General features: G+C 57.7%; 1 protein-coding gene across 26 annotated transcripts in view; it reads left to right on the top strand.

The window, feature by feature from the left end:
- The window catches only part of TNXB (tenascin XB), an 87,310-nt gene that overhangs the window by 37,455 nt on the left and 22,832 nt on the right, over positions 1–27,023 (top strand). For 3 of the 26 annotated variants that reach the window (XM_030548010.1, XM_030548009.1, XM_030547996.1), the window contains 10 exons: positions 9,647–9,934; positions 10,624–10,917; positions 11,917–12,204; positions 12,955–13,248; positions 14,057–14,350; positions 15,766–16,053; positions 16,894–17,187; positions 18,285–18,578; positions 24,364–24,657; positions 25,643–25,936. The exons of 1 other annotated variant lie outside the window; for it this stretch is intronic. In XM_030548010.1, the coding sequence (XP_030403870.1) occupies positions 9,647–9,934; positions 10,624–10,917; positions 11,917–12,204; positions 12,955–13,248; positions 14,057–14,350; positions 15,766–16,053; positions 16,894–17,187; positions 18,285–18,578; positions 24,364–24,657; positions 25,643–25,936 (2,922 nt within the window). Of the gene's footprint in view, positions 1–5,484; positions 5,773–6,893; positions 7,188–7,891; positions 8,180–9,646; positions 9,935–10,623; positions 10,918–11,916; positions 12,205–12,954; positions 13,249–14,056; positions 14,351–15,765; positions 16,054–16,893; positions 17,188–18,284; positions 18,579–24,363; positions 24,658–25,642; positions 25,937–27,023 lie in introns of all 26 variants that reach the window. 22 more of the 26 variants (XM_030548012.1, XM_030547998.1, XM_030548015.1 and 19 more) reach the window with 20 other exon arrangements.

Raw genomic sequence — 27,023 nt, 5'->3', positions numbered from 1 at the left:
GGAGCGGCGAGCACCCCGGCCTGTGAGTGGCCAGCAGGAAGATGTATGCCAAGCTGCCCAAGTGCGACCTGCTGGAGCTGTGCAAGCAGAGGGGGCTGCGCCCGGGGAGATGCACCAAGGACCAGCTGATTGCCCAGCTGGAGCAGGGAGACCGCATGAATGAACGGAGCCCTGTCTCTGAGGGAAGCAGTCAAGCAGATGCAGCGCAGGCACCAGTGTCTGTCCCCGCTGGGAGTGGTCAGCCGGCGGACGAGGGCTTCCCGAGACCCCCCCTTCCTAGGCGTAGGGGAAGGGCGGGGAGGAGCCCAGTGAATACCGAGGGCACCGTGACCCCCCCGGCCAGCAGGGGATCCTCCCGGCGAAGCTCACCCCCCAACAGGGGATCCTCCCGGCAACACTTGGCATCCGTGGAGCGGACGCGGCTGGAATATGAAAGGGAGAAGCTCGAATTAAAGAGGCAAAAGCTGGAGGAGAAGGCGAAACAGCGTGAACATGAGCTGGAGGAGAAGGCGAAACAGCGTGAACATGAGGAGAACCAGCGTAAACATGAGCGGGAGGAGAAGGAGAACCAGCGTAAACATGAGCTGGACCTGGCCCGGCTGAGGAGCAGTGAGGCTCCGGCTGCGGTGAGTGAGGGGGGACCCAAGCCTACAAAGAGCTTTGATAAGCACTTGCTGCCCCGGCGTAAGGAGGGAGAGGACATAGATACCTTCCTGACGGCCTTTGAGAATGCCTGCGAGCTGCACAGGGTTGACCCTGCAGACAGGATCGCAGTTCTCACCCCCTTACTGGACTCCACAGCCGTGGAGGTGTACAGCCGACTGAAAGGGGCGGAGGCAGGGGACTACGAACTGTTCAAACAGGCCCTGCTCCGCGAGTTTGGGCTGACTCCTGAGATGTACCGGAAAAAGTTCCGGAGCCAGCGTAAAACCCGTGAGGTCACATACCTACAACTGGTCAACCGGGCTCAGGGATATGCCCACAAGTGGACAGCTGGGGCCCAAACTAAAGAGGACCTGCTTGACCTATTCATACTGGAGCACCTGTACGAGCAGTGCCCGTCCGACCTGAGGCTGTGGTTGATGGACCAGAAGCCGGAGAACCCGCAGCATGCAGGCCAGCTGGCCGACCAATTTGTGGACAGTCGTGCAGGGGATGGCAGGGAGGAGTCTCGAAGGAGCAAGCCTGACTCAACGCAGAGAGAGAATCATCATGGGACCTCCCAGCTGGGTCCTATGGAGAACCCCCCCAAAAGGGGAACATCCAGCGGCAGGTCCCTCCGACCCACTCAAGGGGACCCACGAGATATGGGCTGCTATCGCTGTGGCCAACGAGGTCACATACGGGCCCAGTGCCCCAAGCTCAGGGACAGACCAAGCAGACCCAACCCACAGAGGGTGGACTGGGTAAAAACCCAATCGGAGGAGGGGCTACATTCCCAGGAAAGGGGGGCTGGCAACATACCACCTGTGGAGGCTCCAGGCTCTGGGTTTTTGGTTTACTGGGTGGGCGCGGGGCTGCCCCTCCGGAAGGAGTGCATTGTTTCCCTGGAAGTGGATGGGAGGAAGGTCACTGGGTACTGGGACACGGGCGCAGAGGTGACGCTGGCCCGGCCCGAGGTGGTGGCCTCAGATCAGATGGTGCCCGACACCTACCTGACCCTGATGGGCGTGGGCGGGACCCCATTCAAGGTGCCCGTGGCAAGGGTACACCTGAAATGGGGGCCAATGAGGGCCCCAAGGATGTGGGGGTACACCGCTATTTGCCCACTGACGTGTTAATGGGAGGGGACCTTGAGGACTGGCCTAGTAACACCCAGAGTGCCCTGGTCGTGACTTGTAGTCAGAGTCGGCAAAGGGCACTGCACCCCGACAACGGGGAAGGTACTCGACCTGAGGTGCAGGACCCTAACCCAGGGAAGCGGGGAAAGCCCAGGGGCACGGTGCAGAGAGGCTGCAGCCTCAGACCCAGCCAGCAAGAGAGAGCTGGTCCCCATTCCCTGTCCCAGCTGCTGAGTTCCAGGCCGAGTTGCAGAAAGATCCCTCCTTGCGGAAGCACAGGGACCGGGCTGACCTTAGTGCGGTACAGACCATGAGGAGAGGTTGCAAGGAGAGGTTCCTGTGGGAGAAGGGGTTCCTGTACCGAGAATGGGCTCCCCCAGGGGAAGTAGAGTCATGGGGGATCAGGAGGTAGCTGGTGCTTCCCCAGAAGTTTCATCACAAGCTGCTGTACCTGGCCCATTACATCCCTCTCGCAGGGCACCAGGAAATCCGGCGCACCAGGCAGAGGCTGCTACAGAACTTTTACTGGCCTGGGGTCTTTACCCATGTCCGACAGTACTGCCAATCCTGTGACCCCTGCCAGAGGGTGGGGAAGGCCCGGGACAAGGGGAAAGCAGCTTTGAGGCCTTTACTCATCATAGAAGAACCTTTCCAGAAGGTGGCCATGGACATAGTGGGACCCCTCAGCAAGACGACCCGGTCAGGGAAGAAATACATCCTGGTGGTGGTGGATTTTGCCACTCGCTACCCCGAGGCGGTGGCCTTGTCCTCTATCGAAGCAGACACAGTGGCAGATGCGCTGCTGACAATTTTCAGCCGGGTGGGGTTCCCCAAGGAGGTCTTAACGGACCAGGGGTCCAACTTCATGTCGGCCCTGCTCCAGTCCTTATGGCAGAAATGTGGGGTCCAGCACAACTGGGCCTCAGCGTATCACCCCTAGTCCAACGGGCTGGTAGAAAGGTTCAACGGGACGCTGAAGATGATGCTAAAAACATTTATGAACCAGCACCCGCAGGACTGGGACAAGTACTTACCTCATCTGCTGTTCGCGTACAGGGAGGTACCCCAGGAATCTACCGGGTTTTCACCTTTCGAACTGTTGTATGGAAGGCGGGTGAGGGGGCCCCTAGACCTGATGAGGGACAAATGGGAGGGGAAGGCCGCTCCCGAGGGAGAGTCAGTGATGGAGTATGTCCTGATCTTCCGGGAAAGACTGGCCGAGTTCATGGGCCTGGCCAGGGAGAATCTGGCCCGAGCCCAGAGGAGGCAGAAGGTCTGGTATGACCGCACAGCACGAGCCCGTGCCTTCGCCATCAGGGGATCAGGTAACTGGTTCTCATCCCCGTGAGGAGAAACAAACTCCAGGCCGCCTGGGAAGGGCCCTTCAAGGGTTATCAAGCAACTGAATGAGGTAAACTATGTGGTGGAGCTGTCAAACCGGGCACATCACCGTCGGGTGTACCATGTGAACATGATGAAACCATACTATGACAGGGGGAATGCGGTGTTGGTCGTGTGTGGACATTGGGAGGGGCAGGGAGATGACCCCTTAGTAGATCTATTCCCTGAGACAAAAGCTGGTTCCCCCCTGGAGGCGATTCCCCTCTCTGATCAGCTGACCCCGGGCCAGCACGCTGAGATCAGAGGAGCGCTGCATCTGTACCGACAGCTGTTTTCCAACCAGCCTGGACGCACTAATTTGACTGTCCACCGGGTGGAGACCGGGTCACATCCCCCTATAAGATGCTCCCCTTTTCGGGTCACTGGGAAAACTGCCCAGGATCTAGAAAGAGAGGTCAGGGACATGCTGGCTTTGGGGGTGATCCAGCCGTCTTCCAGCCCTTGGGCCTCGCCAGTGGTGCTGGTTCCCCAAGAAGGATGGGTCAATCCAGGTTCTGTGTGGACTATCGAAAGCTCATGCCATCACCGTATCTGATGCCTACCCTATGCCCAGGCCTGACGAGCTCCTAGACAAGCTGGGAGGTGCTCGGTACCTCACCACTATGGATCTTACCAAAGGCTACTGGCAAGTGCCGCTGGACGCAGATGCCAGGCTGAAATCGGCCTTTATCACCCCTCTGGGGCTCTATGAGTTTCTGACCCTGCCCTTCGGCCTCAAGGGAGCACCGGCCACCTTCCAGCGCCTGGTGGATCAGCTACTGAGGGGGATGGAGAGTTTTGCCAGTGGCGTATATTGACGACATCTGCTGTCTTCAGCCAGACCTGGGAGGACCACCTGTCCCAGGTTAAACAAGTCCTGGACCGACTCCGGTAGGCTGGGTTAACAGTAAAGGCTGAGAAGTGCAAGGTGGGGATGGCTGAAGTATCTTACCTGGGCCATCGTGTGGGGAGCGGCTGCCTGAAGCCGGAACCAGCCAAGGTGGAGGTGATCAGAGACTGGCCTGCTCCCCAAACCAAAAAGCAGGTCCAGGCCTTTATTGGGATGGCGGGGTACTATCGAAGGTTCGTGCCCCACTTTAGTGCCATAGCCGGCCCCATCACTGAACTGTGCAAAAAGGGGAAGCCAGACAAGGTGATCTGGACTGAGCAGTGCCAGGAGGCTTTCTGGGCGCTGAAGGAGGCTCTGGTTAGTGGCCCAGTTCTGGCAAACCCAGATTTTGACAAACCCTTTATGGTGTTCACCGATGCCTCAGACACGGGACTGGGGGCGGTGTTAATGCAGGAGGATGAAAAGGGGGAGAGACACCCCATCGTGTACCTGAGCAAGAAGCTGCTACCCCGGGAACAAAGCTACGCGGCCATCGAGAAGGAATGCCTGGCCATGGTGTGGGCCCTTAAGAAGCTAGAGCCATATCTCTTTGGGCGACACTTCACCGTGTACACCGACCACTCTCCCCTGACCTGGCTGCACCAGATGAAAGGAGCCAACGCCAAGCTCCTGAGGTGGAGCCTGCTCCTGCAGGACTATGACATGGACGTGGTCCATGTGAAGGGAAGTGTCAACCTGACAGCAGATGCGTTGTCCTGGAGATGGGGCCCTGAACTTCCCCAGGTCACTGGGCAGAGTGACCCCGCTCAGTTCAGTCTCGAAGGGGGGAGAGATGTGATGCAGTAGGGACTGTCTGTGTGGGGGGTGGGAGAGCAGGGGAGGACTTTGGGGGATGGATGATGCCAGGGCCTGTAACCTGAGCTAGGTAAGGGAGGGGAAAGGTCAACACCTTTGCCCGGGAAGGGGACAAAGGAAGGGAGTGGCAGGAGGGAAGCAGTTTGAGTTTGGGCTTGGGGCTGTGTGGGCGGAATTCAGGGGATCCTAGCTAGGATCCAAGCACCCTGAAAGCCCAGAAGGACTCGGTGGAGGGGTCCTGACTGTGCCTGCAAGCTCTGCTGTAACCTGTGTTCCTGTTGTCCAATAAACCTTCTGTTTTACTGGCTGGCTGAGAGACACTGTGGGTCCCAGGAAGAGGGGTGCAAGGCCGGACTCCCCCACACTCTGTGACACCCAGGAATGTGAGATCCTCTTTGCAGAGATTCCCCGTCCATCTGTCTGTCCCCAGCTCTCCTTCCCAGAGTCAGGATTTGGCTGTGTCCCTGGGCCACTCCCTGGGGCTCCCTGCTCCCTCCCCTCACTAATCCTTTCTGCAGATCACCTCTCAGTGGGAATAATCGGGCTTCCCACAGATTGGGTGAGCCACCACGCACCCCAACTGCACCCTTCACCCCCCTCTCTCTGTTCCCGCCACAGCCCCGTGGAAAGAGGAACCTGCCCCCCAGCCCAGCCTGGGGGAGCTCTCGGCCTCTGACGTCACCCACGACTCCATCCAGCTCTCCTGGACCGTCCAGGCCGGGGACTTTGACTCCTTCCTCCTGCAGTACAAGGACACGGAGGGCAAACCCCAGGCGCTTCCCGTGGATGGGGGATCCCGCAGGGTCACCGTTACCAACCTGGCCCCCTCCCGCAGATACAAGTTCAACCTCTACGGCATCTACGGCCGCAAGCGCCTCGGGCCCATCTCCACCGACAGCGTCACAGGTCAGCGGCTGCTCCCGAGATGCCGGCCCCTTCCCCTCCCACCCCCTTTGCTTTACAGTGGGTGAGGACAGCAGCCACCAGCGGGGACCTTCCTGGGAAGATGCTTCCCAGATTCCAACCTCCACGACCTGTCTACCGGCCATTCAACAGATGGAGGAGTGTGGATGGAAGTGTGTGGGTGGATTGACAGACAGACAGAGAGATCAGTGTGTATGAAGCAAATGGAATGAATAGATAGATGAGTATGGGGTGAATGAATGAATGAAAAGATACATGGCTGGCTGTCTATAGGGATCAGTGGGGATGGATGGATGGGAATGGGGATAGAGCGGCTGCATTGATGGGTGGATGTGTATGGGGATGGAGTGAATGGATGTGGATGGAGATGGATGGATAGACGGGTGGATGGGGATAAATGGATGGATGTGGATGTGGATGGATAGATAAGGAGAGGGATGGATATGGATGGAGATGGATGGAGATGGAGATGGATGTATGTGGATGGGGATGGATGGATAGGGAGAGGGATGGATGGATAAGGGGATGGATGGATGGATAAGGGGATGGATGGATGGATAAGGGGATGGATGGATGTGGATGGAGATGGATGGATAAAGAGATGGATGTATGTGGATGGGGATGGATGGATAGGGAGAGGGATGGATGGATAAGGGGATGGATGGATGGATAAGGGGATGGATGGATGTGGATGGAGATGGATGGATAAGGAGATGGATGTATGTGGATGGGGATGGATGGATAAGGAGTTGGATGGATGTGGATGGGGATGGATGGATAAGGAGAGGGATGGATATGGATGGAGATGGATGGATATGGAGATGGATGTATGTGGATGGGGATGGATGGATAGGGAGAGGGATGGATGGATAAGGGGATGGATGGATGTGGATGGAGATGGATGGATAAGGAGATGGATGTATGTGGATGGGGATGGATGGATAAGGAGTTGGATGGATGTGGATGGGGATGGATGGATAAGGAGATGGGTGGGGATTGATGTGGATGGGGATGGATGGACAGGGGCGTGTGGATGGATGGAGGGCGGTATCTGGGAACACATGGAATGATCTGCGCCCTTCACCCCCCTCTCTCTGTTCCAGCCGCAGCACCCACAGAAGAGGTACCCACCCCCCAGCCAAGCCTGGGGGAGCTCTCGGCCTCCGACATCACCCACGACTCCATCCGGCTCTCCTGGACCATCCAGGCTGGGGTCTTTGACTCCTTCCTCCTGCAGTACAAGGACACGGAGGGCAAACCCCAGGCTCTGCCTGTGGATGGAGGATCCCGCATGGTCACCGTCACCAGCCTGGCCCCCTCCCGCAGATACAAGTTCAACCTCTACGGCATCTACGGCCGCAAGCGCCTCGGGCCCATCTCCACCGACAGCGTCACAGGTCAGCGGCTGCTCCCGAGATGCCGGCCCCTTCCCCTCCCACCCCCTTTGATTTGCAGTGGGCGAGGACAGCAGCCACCAGCAGGGACCTTCCTGGGAAGATGCTTCCCTGATTCCCACCTCCACGACCAGTCTACTGGCCATTCAAGAGATGGAGGAGTGTGGATGGAAGCGTGTGGGTGGATTGACAGACAGACAGAGAGATCAGTGTGTATGAAGCAGATGGAAAGAATAGATAGATGAGTATGGGGTGAATGAATGAATGAAAAGATACATGGATGGCTGTCTATAGGGATCAGTGGGGATGGATGGATGGGGATGGTTATGGCTGAATGGATAGGTAGATGGAAGGCTGTCAGTGGGTGAGGATGGATGGATGGATGTCTATGGGGAGGAATGGATGGATGGATGAGCAGATGGATGGATGTCTACTGATATGGATGGGAATGGATGGATTGATGGTCATGGACTGATATATGGATGAGTTTGGGGAGGAACGGGGATGGAGGAGATGGATGGATGTGGATGGAGATGGATGGATAAGGAGAGGGTTGGATACTTATGGGGATGGAGGGATAAGGAGATGGATGGGGATGGATGTGAATGGAGTGGATGAACAGATGCGTGTGGATGGATGGAGGGCTGTATCTGGGAACACATGGAATGATCTGCACCCTTCACCCCCCCTCTCTGTTCCAGCTGCAGCACCCACAGAAGAGGTACCCACCCCCCAGCCAAGCCTGGGGGAGCTCTCAGCCTCCGACATCACCCACGACTCCATCCGGCTCTCCTGGACCGTCCTGGCCGGAGACTTTGACTCCTTCCTCCTGCAGTACAAGAACGCAGAGGGCAAACCCCAGGCCCTGCCCGTGGATGGGGGATCCCGCACGGTCACCGTCACCAACCTGGCCCCCTCCCGCAGATACAAGTTCAACCTCTACGGCATCTCCGACCGCAAGCGCCTCGGGCCCATCTCCATCGACAGCGTCACAGGTCAGCAGCTGCTCCCGGGATGCCGGCCCCTTCCCCTCCCACTCCCTTTGCTTTACAGTGGGTGAGGACAGCAGCCACCAGCAGGGACCTTCCTGGGAAGATGCTTCCCAGATTCCAACCTCCACGACCTGTCTACCGGCCATTCAACAGATGGAGCAGTGTGGATGGAAGTGTGTGGGTGGATTGACAGACAGACAGAGAGATCAATGTGTATGAAGCAGATGGAATGAACAGATAGATGAGTATGGGGTGAATGAATGAATGAAAAGACACATGGATGGCTGTCTATAGAGATCAGTGGGGATGGATGGATGGGGATGGTCATGGCTGAATGGATAGGTAGATGGAAGGCTGTCCGTAGGGGTGGATGGAGGGACGGAGGGATGAGCAGATGCATGGATGTCTACTAGTATGGATGGGAATAGATGGATTGATCGTCATGGATTGATAGACGAATGTGTTTGGGGATGGATGGATGGATGTGGGTGGGGATGGATAAGGAGAGGGATGGATGTGGATGGGGACTGGTGGATGTGTATGGGGATGGAGCGGCTGGATTGATGGGTGGATGTGGATGTGAATGGGTGGATAGATGAGTGGATGAGGATGGATGGATGGGGATGCGGATGGATGGATAAGGAGATGGATGGATGTAGACTGGGGTGGATGGATAGATGGATATCTATGGGGATGGATGGATAAGGAGAGGGATGGATGTGGATCGGGAGGGATGAAGTGGATGAATGGATCAATGGATGTGGGTGGGGATGGATGGAGAAGGAGATGGATGGGGATGATGGATGTGTATGGAGCGGATGGATGGATGCATGTGGGTGGATGAGCGGCTGTATCTGGGAATGGATGGAAGGATAGATGGATGAGTGGAAGGATGGATGTGTTTGAAAAGATGGACGGACGGGTGTGTGGGATGAATGACTGGTAGAAGGATGTGTGGGAAGGGACGGGTAGACACTGAGTGTTAATGGAGATGGATGGATGTGAATGAAAATGGATGATGGGGATGGAGGCGTGTGTACAGGGCTGGCTGGGTGTCAATGGGGATCTTTCCATTGACGGTGGTGGTTTTAGTTCACCCCCTTCCCTTTCTCTCTTCTTTCTTCTTCCTTCCCCTTGTCTCCTCCCATCTCAGCTCAGCTCTGCGCGTGGTTTGTGTCGATCACTCTGGGCCGACCCCTCCATGGATGCGGGGTGGCTGCAGGGAACCCAGGAATGTGGGACCCTCTTTGCAGAGATTCCCCAACCATCTGTCTGTCCCCAGATGTCCTTCCCAGAGTCAGGATTTGGCTGTGTCCCTGGGCAACTCTCTGGGGCTCCCTGCTCCCTCCTCCCAGTAATCCTCTCTGCAGATCCCCTCTCAGTGGGAATAATCCGGCTTCCCACAGATCGGGTGAGCCACCACCCACACCGACTGCACCCTTCACCCCCCTCTCTCTGTTCCCACCACAGCCCCGTGGAAAGAGGAACCTGCCCCCCAGCCCAGCCTGGGGGAGCTCTCGGCCTCCGACGTCACCCATGACTCCATCCGGCTCTCCTGGACCATCCAAGGCGGAGACTTCGACTCCTTTATCCTCCAGTATAAGGACATGGAGGGCAAACTCCAGGCACTGCCCATGGACGGAGGATCTCGTACAGTCACCGTAACAAACCTGGCCCCTTCCCGCAGATACAAGTTCAACCTCTACGGCATCTACGGCCGCAAGCGCCTCGGGCCCGTCTCCACCGACACCGTAACAGGTCAGCGGCTGCTCCTGAGATGCCGTCCCTTTCCCCTCCAACCCCCTTTGTTTGCGGTGGGTGAGGACAGCAGCCACCAGCGAGGACGTTCCTGGGAAGATGCTTCCCAGATTCCAACCTCCACGACCTGTCTACCGGCCATTCAACAGATGGAGGAGTGTAAATGGAAACGTTTGGGTGGATAGACAGAGAGACAGAGAGATCAGTGTGTATGAAGCAGATGGAATGAATAGATAGATAAGTATGGGGTGAATGAATGAATGAAAAGATACATGGATGGCTGTCTATAGGGATCAGTGTGGATGGATGGATGGGGATGGTCATGGCTGGATGGATAGGTAGATGGAAGGCTGTCAGTGGGGGTGGATGGATGGATGGATGGATGTCTATGGGGAGGAATGGATGGATGGATGAGCAGATGCATGGATGTCTACTGGTATAGATGGGAATGGATCGATTGATGGTCATGGACTGATAGATGAATGAGTTTGGGGATGGATGTATAAGGAGATGGATAAATGTGACTGGAGATGGATGGATAAGGAGTTGGATGGACGTGGATGGGGATGGTTGGATAAGATGATGGATGGGGATGGAGCGGATGGACAGACGTGTATGGATGGATGGGGGGCTGTATCTGGGAATGCATGGAATGAACTGTGCCTTTCACTCTCATCTCTCTGTTCCAGCTGCAGCACCCACAGAAGAGGTGCCCACCCCCCAGCCCAGCCTGGGGGAGCTCTCGGCCTCCAACGTCACCCACGACTCCATCCGGCTCTCCTGGACCATCCAGACTGGGGACTTTGACTCCTTCCTCCTACAGTACAAGGACACGGAGGGCAAACCCCAAGCGCTGCCCGTGGATGGAGGATCCCGCACGGTCACCGTCACCAACCTGGCCCCCTCCCGCAGATACAAGTTCAACCTCTACGGCATCTCCGGCCGCAAGCGCCTCGGCCCCATCTCCACCGACGGCGTCACAGGTCAGCGGCTGCTCCTGGGAAGCCGTCCCCTTCCCCTCCCACCCCCTTTGCTTTGTGTTGGGTGAGGACAGCAGCCACCAGCGGGAACCTTCCTGGGAAGATGCTTCCTAGATTCCAACCTCCACGACCTGTCTACCGGCCATTCAACAGATGGAGGAGTGTGGATGGAAGCGTGTGGGTGGATTGACAGACAGACAGAGAGATAAGTGTGTATGAAGCAGATGGAATGAATAGATAGATGAGTATGGGGTGAATGAATGAATGAAAAGATACATGGCTGGCTGTCTATAGGGATCAGTGGGGACGGATGGATGGGGATGGTTATGGCCATGGCTGGATGGATAGGTAGATGGAAGGCTGTCAGTGGGGATGTATGGATGGATGGATGTCTATGGGGAGGAATGGATGGATGGATGAGCAGATGCATGGATGTCTACTGTTATGGATGGGAATGGATGGATTGATGGTCATGGATTGATAGATGAATGAGTTTGGGGATGGATGGAGATGTAGTGGGTGGATAGATAAATGGATATGGATGGAGATGGATGGATGGGGATGGGGATAGAGCGGCTGGATTGATGGGTGGATGTGTATGGGGATGGAGTGAATAGATGTGGATGGAGATGGATGGATAGACGGGTGGATGGGGATAAATGGATGGATGTGGATGTGGATGGATGGATAAGGAGAAGGATGGATATGGACGGAGATGGATGGATATGGAGATGGATGTATGTGGATGGGGATGGATGGATAGGGAGAGGGATGGATGGATAAGGGTATGGATGGATATGGATGGGGATGGATGGATAAGGATATGGATGGATGTGGATGGAGATGGATGGATAAGGAGAGGGATGGATGGATAAGGAGATGGGTGGGGATTGATGTGGACGGGGTGGATGGACAGGTGCGTGTGGATGGATGGAGGGCTGTATCTGGGAACTCATGGAATGATCTGCGCCCTTCACCCCCCTCTCTCTGTTCCAACCGCAGCACCCACAGAAGAGGTACCAACCTCCCAGCCCAGCCTGGGGGAGCTCTCGGCCTCCAACGTCACCCACGACTCCATCCGGCTCTCCTGGACCGTCCAGGCTGGGGACTTCGACTCCTTCCTCCTCCAGTACAAGGACACGGAGGGCAAACGCCAGGCTCTGCCCATGGATGGGGGATCCCGCACGGTCACCGTCACCAATCTGGCCCCCTCCCACAGATACAAGTTCAACCTCTACGGCATCTACGGCCGCAAGCGCCTTGGCCCCGTCTCCACCGACGGCGTCACAGGTCAGCGGCTGCTCCCAGGATGCCGTCCCCTTCCCCTCCCACCCCCTTTGCTTTGCAGTGGGTGAGGACAGCAGCCACCAGTGGGGACCTTCCTGGGAAGATTCTTCTCAGATTCCAACCTCCGTGACCTGTCTACCGGCCATTCAACAGATGGAGGAGTGTGGATGGAAGCGTGTGGGTGGATTGACAGAGAGACAGAGAGATCAGTGTGTATGAAGCAGATGGAATGAATAGATAGATGAGTATGGGGTGAATGAATGAATGAAAAGATACATGGATGGCTGTCTATAGGGATCAGTGGGGATGGATGGATGGGGATGGCCATGGCTGGATGGATAGGTAGATGGAAGGCTGTCAGTGGGTGTGGATGGATGGATGGATGTCTATGGGGAGGAATGGATGGATGGATGAGCAGATGGATGGATGTCTACTGGTATGGATGGGAATGGATGGATTGATGGTCATGGACTGATATATGGATATGTTTGGGGAGGAACGGGGATGGAGCAGATGGATGGATAAGGAGATGGATGGATGTGGATGGAGATGGATGGATAAAGAGAGGGATGGATGTGGATCAGGATGGATGGATAAGCAGAGGATTGGATACCTATTGGGATGGAGGGATAAGGAGATGGATGGGGATGGATGTGAATGGAGTGGATGGACAGGTGCGTGTGGACAGATGGAGGGCTGTATCTGGGAACTCATGGAATGATCTGCGCCCTTCACCCCCTCTCTCTGTTCCAGCCGCAGCACCCACAGAAGAGGTACCCACCCCCCAGCCAAGCCTGGGGGAGCTCTCAGCCTCCGACATCACCCACGACTCCATCCGGCTCTCCTGGACCGTCCTGGCCGGAGACTTTGACTCCTTCCTCCTGCAGTACAAGGACGCTGAGGGCAAACCCCAAGCGCTGCCCATGGATGGAGGATCCCGCACGGTCACCGTCACCAACCTGTCCCCCTCCCACAGATACAAGTTCAACCTCTACGGCATCTACGGCCGCAAGCGCCTCGGGCCCGTCTCCACTGACGGCGTCACAGGTCAGCAGCTGCTCCCGAGATGCCGGCCCCTTCCCCTCCCACCCCCTTTGCTTTACAGTGGGTGAGGACAGGAGCCACCAGCGGTGACCTTCCTAGGAAGATGCTTCCCAGATTCCAACCTCCACGACCTGTCTACCGGCCATTCAACAGATGGAGGAGTGTGGATGGAAGCGTGTGGGTGGATTGACAGACAGAGAGATCAGTGTGTATGAAGCAGATGGAATGAATAGATAGATGAGTATGGTGTGAATGAATGAATGAAAAGATACATGGATGGCTGTCTATAGGGATCAGTGTGGATAGATGGATGGGGATGGTCATGGCTGGATGGATAGGTAGATGGAGGGCTGTCAGTGGGTGTGGATGGATGGATGGATGTCTATGGGGAGGAATTGATGGATGAATGAGCAGATGCATGGATGCCTACTGGTATGGAGGGGAATGGATGGATTGATGGTCATGGACTGATAGATGGATGAGTTTGGGGATGAACCGGGACGGAGAGGATGGATGGATAAGGAGGTGGATGGATGTGGATGAAGATGGATGGATAAGGAGATAGATGGATGTGGATGGGGATGGATGGCTAAGGAGATGGATGGATGTGGATGAAGATGGATATATAAGGAGAGAGATGGATGTGGATGGGGTGGATGGATAAGGAGAGGGATGGATGCGTATGGGGATGGAGGGATAAGGAAATGGATGTGGATGGAGTGGATGGACAGGTGCGTGTGGACAGATGGAGGGCGGTATCTGGTAACTCATGGAATGATCTGCGCCCTTCACCCCCCTCTCTCTGTTCCAGATGCAGCACCCACAGAAGAGGTACCAACCGTCCAGCCCAGCCTGGGGGAGCTCTTGGCCTCCAACGTCACCCACGATTCCATCCAGCTCTCCTGGACCGTCCAGGCTGGGGACTTCGACTCCTTCCTCCTGCAGTACAAGGACTCTGATGGCAAACCCCAAGCGCTACCCGTGGATGGAGGATCCCGCACAGTCACCGTCACCAGCCTGGCCCCCTCCCGGAGATACAAGTTCAACCTCTACGGCATCTTCGGCCGCAAGCGCCTCGGGCCCGTCTCCACCGACAGCATCACAGGTCAGCAGCTGCTCCCGGGATGCCGTCCCCTTCCACTCCCACCCCCTTTGCTTTGCAGGGGGTAAGGACAGCAGCCACCAGCAGGGACCTTCCTGGGAAGATGCTTCCCAGATTCCAACCTCCACGACCTGTCTACCGGCCATTCAACAGATGGAGGAGTGTGGATGGAAGTGTGTGGGTGGATTGACAGACAGACAGAGAGATCAGTGTGTATGAAGCAGATGGAATGAATAGATAGATGAGTATGGGGTGAATGAATGAATGAAAAGATACATGGATGGCTGTCTATAGGGATCAGTGGGGATGGATGGATGGGGATGGTCATGGCTGGATGGATAGATAGATGGAAGGCTGTCAGTGGGGGTGGATGGATGAATGGATGTCTACGGGGAGGGATGGATGGATGGATGAGCAGATGCATGGATGTCTACTAGTATGGATGGGAATGGATGGATTGATGGTCATGGATTGATGGATGTGTTTGGGGATGGATGGCGATGGAGTGGGTGGATAGATAAATGGACGTGGACGGGTATGGATGGATAAGGAGATGAATGGATGTGGATGGAGATGGATGGATAAGGAGCGGGATGGATGTGGATGGAGATGGATGGAGCGGATGAATAGATCAATGGATGTGGATCAGGATGGATAGATAAGGAGAAGGATGGATGTGTATGGGGATGGAGCGGCTGGATTGATGGGTGGATGCGGATGTGGATGTGGATGGATGGATGCATAAGGAGATGGATGGGGATGGATGTGTATGGAGCAGATGGATAGATGCATGTGGGTGGATGGGCGGCTGTATCTGGGAACGGATGGAAGGATAGATGGATGGGTAGAAGGGTGGATGTGTTTGAAAAGATGGACGGATGGGTGTGTGGGATGAATGACTGGTAGAAGGATGTGTGGGAAGGGACGGGTAGACACTGAGTGTTAATGGAGATGGATGGATGGATGGTGGGGATGGAGGCGTGTGTACAGGGCTGGCGGGGTGTCAGTGGGGATCTTTCCATTGACGGTGGTGGTTTTGGTTCACCCCCTTCCCTTTCTCTCTTCTTTCTTCTTCCTTCCCCTTGTCTCCTCCCGTCTCAGCTCAGCTCTGCGCATAGTTTGTGCCGGTCACTCTGGGCCGACCCCTCCATGGATGCGGGGTGGCTGCAGGGAACCCAGGAATGTGGGATCCTCTTTGCAGAGATACTCCGTCCATCTGTCTGTCCCCAGCTGTCATTCCAAGAGTCAGGATTTGGCTGTGTTCTGGGGCCACTCCCTGGGGCTTCCTGCCCCCTCCCCCCACTAAATCTCTCTGCAGATCCCCTCTCAGTGGGAATAATCCGGCTTCCCACAGATCGAGTGAGCCACCACGCACCCCGACTGCATCCTTCACCCCCCTCTCTCTGTTCCCGCCACAGCCCCGTGGAAAGAGGAACCTGCCCCCCAGCCCAGCCTGGGGGAGCTCTCGGCCTCCAACGTCACCAACGACTCCATCCGGCTCTCCTGGACCGTCCAGGCCGGGGACTTTGACTCCTTCCTCCTGCAGTACAAGGACACGGAGGGCAAACCCCAAGCACTGCCTGTGGATGGAGGATCCCGCACGGTCACCGTCACCAACCTGGCCCCCTCCCGCAGATACAAGTTCAACCTCTATGGCATCTACGACCGCAAGCGCCTCGGGCCCATCTCCACCGACAGCGTCACAGGTCAGCAGCTGCTCCCGGGATGCCGTCCCCTTCCCCTCCCACCCCCTTTGTTTTACATTGGGTAAGGACAGCAGCCACCAGCAGGGACCATCCTGGGAAGATGCTTCTCAGATTCCAACCTCCACAACCTGTCTACCGGCCATTCAACAGATGGAGGAGTGTGGATGGAAGCGTGTGGGTGGATTGACAGACAGACAGAGAGATCAGTGTGTATGAAGCAGATGGAATGAATAGATAGATGAGTATGGGGTGAATGAATGAATGAAAAGATACATGGATGGCTGTCTATAGGCATCAGTGGGGATGTATGGATGGAGATGGTTATGGCCATGGCTGGATGGATAGGTAGATGGAGGGCTGTCAGTGGGTGTGGATGGATGGATGGATGTCTATGGGGAGGAATGGATGGATGGATGAGCAGATGCATGGATGTCTACTGATATGGATGGGAATGGATCGATTGATGGTCATGGATTGATGGATGTGTTTGGGGATGGATGGAGATGGAATGGGTGGATAGATGAATGGACGTGAATGGGGATGGAGTGAGTGGATGTTGATGGGGATGGATGGATACATGGGTGGATGGGGATAGATGGATGGATGTGGATGGGGATGGATGGATAAGGACAGGTATGGATGTGGATGGGGATGGATGGATAAGGAGAGGGATGGATGTGGATCGGGATAGATGGATAAGGAGAGGGATGGATGCGTATGGGGATGGATAGGGATGGATGTGGATGGAGTGGATGGACAGATGCATGTGGATGGATGGAGGGCTGTATCTGGGAATGCATGGAATCATCTGCGCCCTTCACCCCCCTCTCTCTGTTCCAGCCGCGGCACCGAAGGTTGAGGTACCCACCCCCCAGCCGAGCCTGGGGGAGCTCTCGGCCTCTGATGTCACCCACGACTCCATCCGGGTCTCCTGGACCGTCCAGACTGGGGAGTTTGACTCCTTTATCCTCCAATACAAGGACACGGAGGGCAAACCTCAGGTGCTGCCCGTGGACGGGGGATCCCGCACGGTCACCGTCACCAACCTGGCCCCCTCCCGCAGATACAAGTTCAACCTCTATGGCATCTCCGGCCGCAAGCGCCTCGGCCCCATCTCCACCGACAGCGTTACAGGTCAGCGGCTGCTCCCGGGATGCCGGCCCCTTCCACTCCCACCCCCTTTGCTTTGTGTTGGGTGAGGACAGCAGCCACCAGCGGTGACCATCCTAGGAGGATGCTTCCCAGATTCCAACCTCCACGACCTGTCTACCGGCCATTCAACAGATGGAGGAGTGTGGATGGAAGTGTGTGGGTGGATTGACAGACAGACAGAGAGATCAGTGTGTATGAAACAAATGGAATGAACAGATAGATAGTAGAGGGTGAATGAATGAATGAAAAGATACATGGATGGCTGTCTATAGGGATCAGTGGGGATGGATGGATGGGGATGGCCATGGCTGGATGGATAGGTAGATGGAAGGCTGTCAGTGGGTGTGGATGGATGGATGGATGTCTATGGGGAGGAATGGATGGATGAATGAGCAGATGTATGGATGTCCACTGGTATGGATGGGAATGGATGGATTGATGGTTATGGACTGATAGATGGATGTGTTTGGGGAGGAACGGGGATGGAGCGGATGGATGGATAAGGAGATGGATGGATGTGGATGGAGATGGATGGATAAGGAGAGGGATGGATGGGGATGGGAATGGATGGATAAGGATATGGATGGATGTGGATGGAGATGGATGGATAAGGATATGGATGGATGTGGATGGAGATGGATGGATAAGGATATGGATGGATGTGGATGGGGATGGATGTATAAGGAGAGGGATGGATGTGGATGGGGTGGATGGATAAGTATATGGATGGATGTGGATGGGGATGGATGGGAAGGAGATGGATGGATGTGGATGGAGATGGATGGATAAGGATAAGGATGGATATGGATGGGGATGGAGGGGAAGGAGATGGATGAATGTGGATTGGGATGGATGGATAAGGAGAGGGATGGATGTGGATGGGGATGGATGGATAAGGAGATGGATGGATGTGGATGGGGTGGATGGATAAGGAGAGGGATGGATGTGGATGAGGATGGAGGGATAAGGAGATGGATGGGGATTGATGTGGATGGACAGATGCATGTGGTTGGATGGAGGGTTGTATCTGGGAATTCATGGAATGATTTGTGCCTTAAATCCCCCTCTCTCTGTTCCAGATGCAGCACCCACAGAACAGGTGCCCACCGTCCAGCCCAGCCTGGGAGAGCTCTCGGCCTCCAACGTCACCCACGACTCCATCCAGCTCTCCTGGACCGTCCAGGCTGGGGACTTCGACTCCTTCCTCCTGCAGTACAAGGACGCGGAGGGCAAACCCCAAGCACTGCCCGTGGATGGAGGATCCCGCAGGGTCACCGTTACCAACCTGGCCCCCTCCCGCAGATACAAGTTCAACCTCTACGGCATCTACGGCCGCAAGCGCCTCGGGCCCGTCTCCACCGACAGCGTCACAGGTCAGCAGCTGCTCCCGGGATGCCGGCCCCTTCCCCTCCCACCCCCTTTGTTTTACAGTGGGTGAGGACAGCAGCCACCAGCGGGGACCTTCCTGGGAGGATGCTTCCCAGATTCCAACCTCCACGACCTGTCTACCAGCCATTCAAGAGATGGAGGAGTGTGGATGGAAGCGTGTGGGTGGATTGACAGACAGACAGAGAGATCAGTGTGTATGAAGCAGATGGAATGAATAGATAGATGAGTATGGGGTGAATGAATGAATGAATGAAAAGATACATGGATGGCTGTCTATAGGGATCAGTGGGGATGGATGGATGGGGATGGTCATGGCTGGATGGATAGGTAGATGGAAGGCTGTCAGTGGGTGTGGATGGATGGATGGATGGATGTCTATGGGGAGGAATGGATGGATGGATGAGCAGATGGATGGATGTCTACTGATATGGATGGGAATGGATGGATTGATGGTCATGGACTGATAGATGGATGAGTTTGGAGACGGATGGGGATGGAGCGGATGGATGGATAAGGAGATGGATGGATGCGTATGGGGATGTATGAATAAGGAGATGGATGGATGTGGATGGAGATGGATGGATAGATGGATGGATGTGTACAGGGATGGATGGGGATGGAGCAGATGGATAGATTAATGGCTGTGGATGGGGATGGGTGGATAAGGAGACAGATGGGTGTGTATGAGGATGGACGGATAAGGAGATAGATGGAGATGTGGGTGGCGCTGGAGCAGATAGATAGATGGATGGATGCGTATGGGGTTGGATGGTGTTTACGGGACTGGATAGGTATTTTGGGGGATGCATGGCAGACATATGCATGTCTGGGTAGCCCTTCTGCATGGGGCAGGTACAGGGGCTATGCTGGGTAAGGTCGTGGATGCCTGGATGGATGGATGTGGCTGGCCGCGGGTGATGGATGGATGGGGGAGCGTATGAAGACGGTGGAATGGGTGTTACTGGGGCTGGGTGAGCGTGACTGGGAATCTTTCCGTTGACATTGGTGGCTTTGATCCACCTCCTTCTTTCTCTCTCATTTGTTCTTTGTTCCCTGTCTCTCCTCCCGTCTCAGCTCAGCTCTCAGCCTTCCTGGGAGGATGCTTCCCAGATTCCAACCTCCGCAACCCGTCTTCTGGCCATTCAGGGGGTGGAGGAGTGTGGATGGGTGGATAGAGAGATGGATCGATGTGTATGGAGCAGACAGAGGGAATGCATCAGTGTGTATGGGGGGCTGTCAGGGACTCCCAGGTTGTGCCCACTCATGGCCCCGTGCAGTCTGTGGGGGGTGCCCCTTTCAGTGCGACAGCCCTTCTCGGGGGTCCACTCTCTCTCGGGGTCACGCCCCTCCATCTCCTGGAGCCGCACCTCTCTGAGCCTTAGCACTTCTATCTGTGCCGTGGGCCCCCTCAGGGAGTTCACGCGCTCTGGGCCCCCCAGGCCTCCACCCCCGAAGGGGTTGATGCCCCCCCCCCTGCACCCTGTTCTCTAGCCCGGAGCGACTCTCAGCCAGCGAAACACAGGAGGGTTTACTGAGCATCTGAACCCAGCACAGGAAACTCTCAGGGCCTCAGGCCTGGCCTCCCTCAGCCTAGCACATCCCAGTCCCCCTGACTCCGGGGGGCTCTGCCTGCTCCCCCTCTCCAGCCCCGAGCCCCTGCGTTTGGGCATCCGATATCAAGTCAGGGCCAGGCTTTAGCAACTGCGGGGCCTGATTCGTGGGGCTTGTACTCACCGGGCAGCTCCCAGTCTTCAGCAGCACCTCGAATTCCTGCACTCCGGGAGGGGGAGTGGAGCCGCAGGGATCGCCGTGGTCCGGTGTGGGAGGGGGGCCGCAGGGATTGCTGCGCTCCGGTGGGGGAGGGGGGCCGCGGGGATCGCCACACTCCGGCGGGGGAGGGGGGCCGTGCGGATCGCTGCGCTCCGGTGGGGGAGGGGGGCCGCGGGGATCGCCGCGCTCCGGTGGGGGAGGGGGGCCGCGGGGATCACCGCGCTCCAGGGGGGAGGGGGGTTGCTGGGATCGCCATGCTCTGGTGGGGGAGGGGACCGTGGGGATCGGCGTGCTCTGTGGGGGGGAGGGGGTCGTGGGGATCACCGCGCTCCGATGGGGGAGGGGGGCCGTGGGGATCGCCGCGCTCCAGTGGGGGAGGGGGGCCGTGGGGATCGCCGCGCTCCGGTGGGGGAGGGGGGCCGTGGGGATCGCCGCGCTCCGGTGGGGGAGGGGGGCCGTGGGGATCGGCGCACTCCGGTGGGGGAGGGGGGCCGTGGGGATCAGTGCCCTCCTTGCAGGGGGAGGGGGTCGTGGGGATCACCGCGCTCCGGTGGGGGAGGGGGGCCGTGGGGATCGCCGCGCTCCGGTGGGGGAGGGGGGCCGTGGGGATCGGCGCACTCCGGTGGGGGAGGGGGGCCGTGGGGATCAGTGCCCTCCTTGCAGGGGGAGGGGGTCGTGGGGATCACCGCGCTCTGGTGGGGGAGGGGGGCCGTGGGGATCGCCGCGCTCCGGTGGGGGAGGGGGGCCGCGGGGATCGCCGCGCTCTGGCGGGGGAGGGGGGCCGCGGGGATCGCCGCACTCCAGGCAGGGGGAGGGGGGCCGTAGGGATTGCTACGCTCTCTTCAGTCCTTTGTTCCCCATTGGCCAGAACCAGCTGGCTGCCAAGCTGAGGTGGCCTCTTTGTCTCCAGGTCACCATTTGTTGGGGTTCTCCATCTCCAGGATGTTGTCCAGGGGTCCCGGTCGCTAGGCGAGGTCACACCTGGTTCCCCACAACAACAATCCCTCTCCCACCAGCTTGTTACACACGCAGCACACAGGGAAACTGAGGCACGGACACACTAGTCATGTAAAACCCTACAACAATGCCCAGCTTCGTCACAGGAGCATGGATGGATGAATGGATGGAGAGCTGGAGGCTTTCCATGGATGTCTACCCGTGGGGATGGAGGGAGGGCTGGTCATGGATGGATGGATGGATGGGGGAGCATATGAAGATGGTGGTGTGGGCATTTCTGGGGCTGGATGGGTGTCAATGGGGATCTTTCCATTGACGTTGGAGGCTTTGGTTCACCCCCTTCTCTTTCTCTCTCATTTGTTCTTCCTTCCCCGTCTCCGCTTAGCTCTGCCCGTGGTTTGTGCTGGTCGCTCTCGGCCGAGCCCTCCATGGAGGTGAGGTGGCCGTGGGAAACCCAGGTGGGAATGTGGGATCCTCTTTCCAGACATGCCCCGTCCATCTAGGGCAGGTCTGCACAACTCGTAAAGCAGCGAGGGCCACATTACTCCAAAGAAAACAGCTGAGGGCCAAACCCCCCCCGGCCCCACGGAAACACCCCGCCCCAGGGCCTCCCGGCCCCGCAGAAACACCCCGGCCCAGCACCGCCCAGCCCTGCAGAAACAAACCCTCCTTCCCCAGCGCCACCCCACCAGAACAGCTGCGGACCAGAAAGGAAGGTTGGGGGTGGGGAGGTGATACTTGATTTTAAATCAGCCAGGGGCTCCCAGCTGAAGAGGTGGCTGGGAGCTGTCAGGGGCAAATTAAAGGGCCCGGGGCTCCAGCGGCTGGGGGAACCGGGAGCTTTGTGGGGCTGGGGCAGGGATTTAAAGGGCCCAGAGCTCCTGCTGCTGGGGGGAGCCCGAGCCCTTTAAATCCCAGCCCCAGCCCATCCGCTGGAGCCGCGGCCGGGATTCAAAGGGCTCTGGGCTCCCCACAGCTGAGATTTAAAGGGCTCTGGGCTCCCCGCAGCTGAGATTTAAAGGGCTCTGGGCTCCCCACAGCTGAGATTTAAAGGGCTCTGGGCTCCCCACGGCTGAGATTTAAAGGGCTCTGGGCTCCCCACAGCTGAGATTTAAAGGGCTCTGGGCTCCCTGTGGCTGAGATTTAAAGGGCTCTGGGCTCCCCACAGCTGAGATTTAAAGGGCTCTGGGCTCCCCGCGGCTGAGATTTAAAGGGCTCTGGGCTCCCCGCGGCTGAGATTTAAAGGGCTCTGGGCTCCCCACAGCTGAGATTTAAAGGGCTCTGGGCTCCCTGTGGCTGAGATTTAAAGGGCTCTGGGCTCCCCGCGGCTGAGATTTAAAGGGCTCCGGGCTCTGGGCTCCCCACAGCTGAGATTTAAAGGGCTCTGGGCTCCCCACAGCTGAGATTTAAAGGGCTCTGGGCTCCCTGCGCCTGAGATTTAAAGGGCTCTGGGCTCCCCACAGCTGAGATTTAAAGGGCTCTGGGCTCCCCACAGCTGAGATTTAAAGGGCTCTGGGCTCCCCACGGCTGAGATTTAAAGGGCCCTGGGCTCCCCACGGCTGAGATTTAAAGGGCTCTGGGCTCCCCACGGCTGAGATTTAAAGGGCTCTGGGCTCCCCACGGCTGAGATTTAAAGGGCTCTGGGCTCCCCACGGCTGAGATTTAAAGGGCTCAGGGCTCCCCGCGGCTGAGATTTAAAGGGCTCTGGGCTCCCCGCGGCTGAGATTTAAAGGGCTCTGGGCTCCCCACGGCTGAGATTTAAAGGGCTCTGGGCTCCCCACGGCTGAGATTTAAAGGGCTCTGGGCTCCCCACGGCTGAGATTTAAAGGGCTCTGGGCTCCGCGCGGCTGAGATTTAAAGGGCTCTGGGCTCCCCACGGCTGAGATTTAAAGGGCTCTGGGCTCCCCACGGCTGAGATTTAAAGGGCTCTGGGCTCCCTGCAGCTGAGATTTAAAGGGCTCTGGGCTCCCCATGGCTGAGATTTAAAGGGCTCTGGGCTCCCCGTGGCTGAGATTTAAAGGGCTCTGGGCTCCCCGCGGCTGAGATTTAAAGGGCTCTGGGCTCCCCATGGCTGAGATTTAAAGGGCTCTGGGCTCCCCATGGCTGAGATTTAAAGGGCTCTGGGCTCCCCCAGCTGAGATTTAAAGGGCTCTGGGCTCCCATGGCTGAGATTTAAAGGGCTCTGGGCTCCCCACAGCTGAGATTTAAAGGGCTCTGGGCTCCCCGTGGCTGAGATTTAAAGGGCTCTGGGCTCCCCACAGTTGAGATTTAAAGGGCTCTGGGCTCCCCACGGCTGAGATTTAAAGGGCTCTGGGCTCCCCACGGCTGAGATTTAAAGGGCTCTGGGCTCCCCACGGCTGAAATTTAAAGGTCTCTGGGCTCCCCACAGCTGAGATTTAAAGGGCTCAGGGCTCCCCACAGCTGAGATTTAAAGGGCTCTGGGCTCCCCGTGGCTGAGATTTAAAGGGCTCTGGGCTCCCCGCAGCTGAGATTTAAAGGGCTCTGGGCTCCCCACGGCTGAGATTTAAAGGGCTCTGGGCTCCCCGCGGCTGAGATTTAAAGGGCTCTGGGCTCCCCGCAGCTGAGATTTAAAGGGCTCTGGGCTCCCCGTGGCTGAGATTTAAAGGGCTCTGGGCTCCCCGCGGCTGCCAGCAGCTCAGAGCCTTTTGAATCCCGGTCCGGGCCGCACAGTGAGCTGCCGCGGGCCATACGTTGTGCAGGCCTGATCTAGAGTGACCAGATGTCCCAATTTTATAGGGACAGTCCCGATTTTTGGGTCTTTTTCTCATATGGGCTCCTGTTCCGCCCCACTCCCATCCCGATCTGTCACACTTGCTGTCTGGTCGCCCTCCGTCCATCTGTTCCCAGTTCTCCTTCACAGCAGCACGATCTGGCTGTGTCCGGGGACCAGGGACTCTGCGCCCTCCCCCCACTAATCCTCTCTGCAGATCCCCTCTGGCTGGCAGCAGCAGGGCCCCCCAAAGTCCAGATGAGCCGCCCTCCATCCTGGCTTCCCCCTTTACCCCCTTCTCTATGTTCCAGCAGCACCACCAGGAAAGGAGGAACCTGCCCCCCAGACCGGCCTGGGGGAGCTCTCGGCCTCCGACGTCACCCACAACTCCATCCAGCTCTCCTGGACCGTCCAGGCCGGGGACTTCGACTCCTTCCTCCTGCAGTACAAGGACGTGGAGGGCAAACCCCAGGCGCTTCCCGTGGACGGGGGATCCCGCACGGTCACCGTCACCAACCTGGCCCCCTCCCGCAGATACAAGTTCAACCTCTACGGCATCTCCGGCCGCAAGCGCCTCGGCCCCGTCTCCACCGACACCGTCACAGGTCAGCAGCTGCGCCTGGGTGTGCCGGCCCCTTCCCATCCCTCCCCCGTTGCTGAGCCGTGTGGTCGGGTTAACACGCAGGACAGGTGGAGAATGGAGCCAGTTCCCACCTCCCCATGCTCACAGACTCGCCCGGCATGTCCATACCCCGCAGGCCAGGGGCCCTGAGACAGGCACTGCTGCGTCTCAAACCAGAGTCCCCCCGATGATCGCCCGGGGGCAGAGTCTGCTCCTGCCTGGCCCCAGCTCGCTGGCCCTGGGGCTCGCTGGCTCTTCTCCGGGCCGGGTCGGGCTCTGTCCGTGGGACGCTTGTCACCGTGGAGCTGAAGCTGCCGGGTCCATGCAGCTGGCGTCTTGGAGCAGCACCAACCCCTCCAGGGCCCATGGGGCACAGCCAGGACCCCTGAGCCGGCCTGTGTCTGCAGCTCCCAAGCCGAGGGGTGCCTGGCCGTCCCCTCGCTGGCTGGGCCCTGCCCCTGGGCTGCCGGTCCAGGTCACCAGCCCCACACAGCCGCCTCGATAGTGCCCAGCAGGGGCAGCCCGTCGCTCTGTGCACACCTGACGCCAGGCCAGCCGGGGCTCGGGGTTAGCTGCCGTCCATTGGGCAGGGCCCCCAGAGAATCAGTCTGGGGCTCCAGGAGCTGGGAAGCCCCTCGAGGGGGTCACACAAATCTGCTCCCACCCCTTTCCTGCTTCTTCTTTCTCCCTTTCCTACACCCCACCCATCGCTCCTCCCCCCTTCCCACACCTGCCTGGCCCCTGCCCTGATCTCAGCCCCACAAGCCAAGTCTCTGCCCCTTTCCCTGGGGAACTACTTTGCTCCCACCGTGCCCTCTCCTCCACCAGGGCGGCCCTCCTGCTCCGATCCCAGGGCTACGCTGCCTGGGTCTGCAGAGAGCCTGAGCCCATTGCTCCAGGAGGCAGGGGCTGCCTCCATATGCCTGACCAAGCGTTTCCACACCCTGTGCCCCCTCTCTCTGTTCCAGCTGTGGCACCATGGGACAAGGGAGCAGGGACGCAGCTACGCCTGGGGGAGCTCTCAGCCTCCAATGTCACCCACGACTCCACCCTACTCTCCTGGACCGTGGAGGAGGGGACCTTCGACTCCTTCCTCCTGCAGTACAAGGACGCGGAAGGCAAACCCCAGGCGCTGCCTGTGGACGGGGGATCCCGCACGGTCACCGTCACCAACCTGGCCCCCTCCCGCAGATACAAGTTCAACCTCTACGGCATCTCCGGCCGCAAGCGCGTCGGGCCCATCTCCACCGACGCCGTCACAGGTCAGCAGCTGCTCCCGGAGCACCAGCTCCTTTCCCCCGACCCCATTTGCTTTGCAGTGCAGTCGAGACAGCAGCCACCAATGGGACCATGGATGAATGAATGGATAGATAGATGGATGTCTGTGTATGGAAATCGGTGGGGATGGATGGATGGATTAATGGATGGAGGGGATCTCATGGATGGATAGACTGATTAATGGACGTGTATGGGGATGGATGGATAAGGAGATGGATGGATGTCAATGGGGCTGGAGCAGATGGATAGATTAATGGTTTGGATGGAGATGGGTGGATAAGGAGATGGATGGATGGGGATGGGGATGGGTGGATAAGGAGATGGATGGATGGGGATGGAGATGGGTGGATAAGGAGATGGATGGATGGGGATGGGGATGGGTGGATAAGGAGATGGATGGATGGGGATGGGGATGGGTGGATAAGGAGATGGATGGATAAGGAGAGGGATGGAGGGGGATGGGGATGGATGGATGGCTAGATGGATGGATGCGTATGGAGCAGATGGATAGATTAATGGCTGTGGATGGGGATGGCTGGATAAGGAGACGGATGGATGCGTGTGGGGATGGATGTATGGATAAGAAGATGGGGGGATGGGGATGGGGTGGATGGATGGATGGATGGATGCGTATGGGGATGGCTGGACAAGGAGACGGATGGATGTGTATGGGGATGGATGGATAAGGAGATGGATGGGGATGTGGGTGGTGCTGGATCAGATGGATAAATGGATGGATGCGTATGGGGTTGTATGGTGTTTACGGGACTGGATGGGAGTTTTGGGGGATGCATGGCAGACATGTGTGTGTCTGGGTAACCCTTCTGCAGGGGGGCAGGTACAGGGACTATGCTGGGTAAGGTCGTGGATGCCTGGATGGATGGATGTGGCTGGCCACGGGTGATGGATAGGTGGGGGAGCGTATGAAGATGGTGGTTTGGGTGCTTCTGGGGCTGCATGGACGGGCGGGTGGGTGGGTGGGTGTGAACAGGGGTGGGTGGAGGAGTGGTTGGGGATGGATGGACGGGTGGGTGGGTGGGTGCGCACAGGGGTGGGTGGAGGAGCAGTTGG

This window comes from Gopherus evgoodei, unplaced genomic scaffold (assembly GCF_007399415.2).
Source record: "Gopherus evgoodei ecotype Sinaloan lineage unplaced genomic scaffold, rGopEvg1_v1.p scaffold_80_arrow_ctg1, whole genome shotgun sequence".
Classification (NCBI taxonomy): domain Eukaryota; kingdom Metazoa; phylum Chordata; order Testudines; family Testudinidae; genus Gopherus; species Gopherus evgoodei.
The sequence above is the reverse complement of the archived record's forward strand: the minus strand, read 5'-3'. Positions and strand labels throughout refer to the sequence as shown.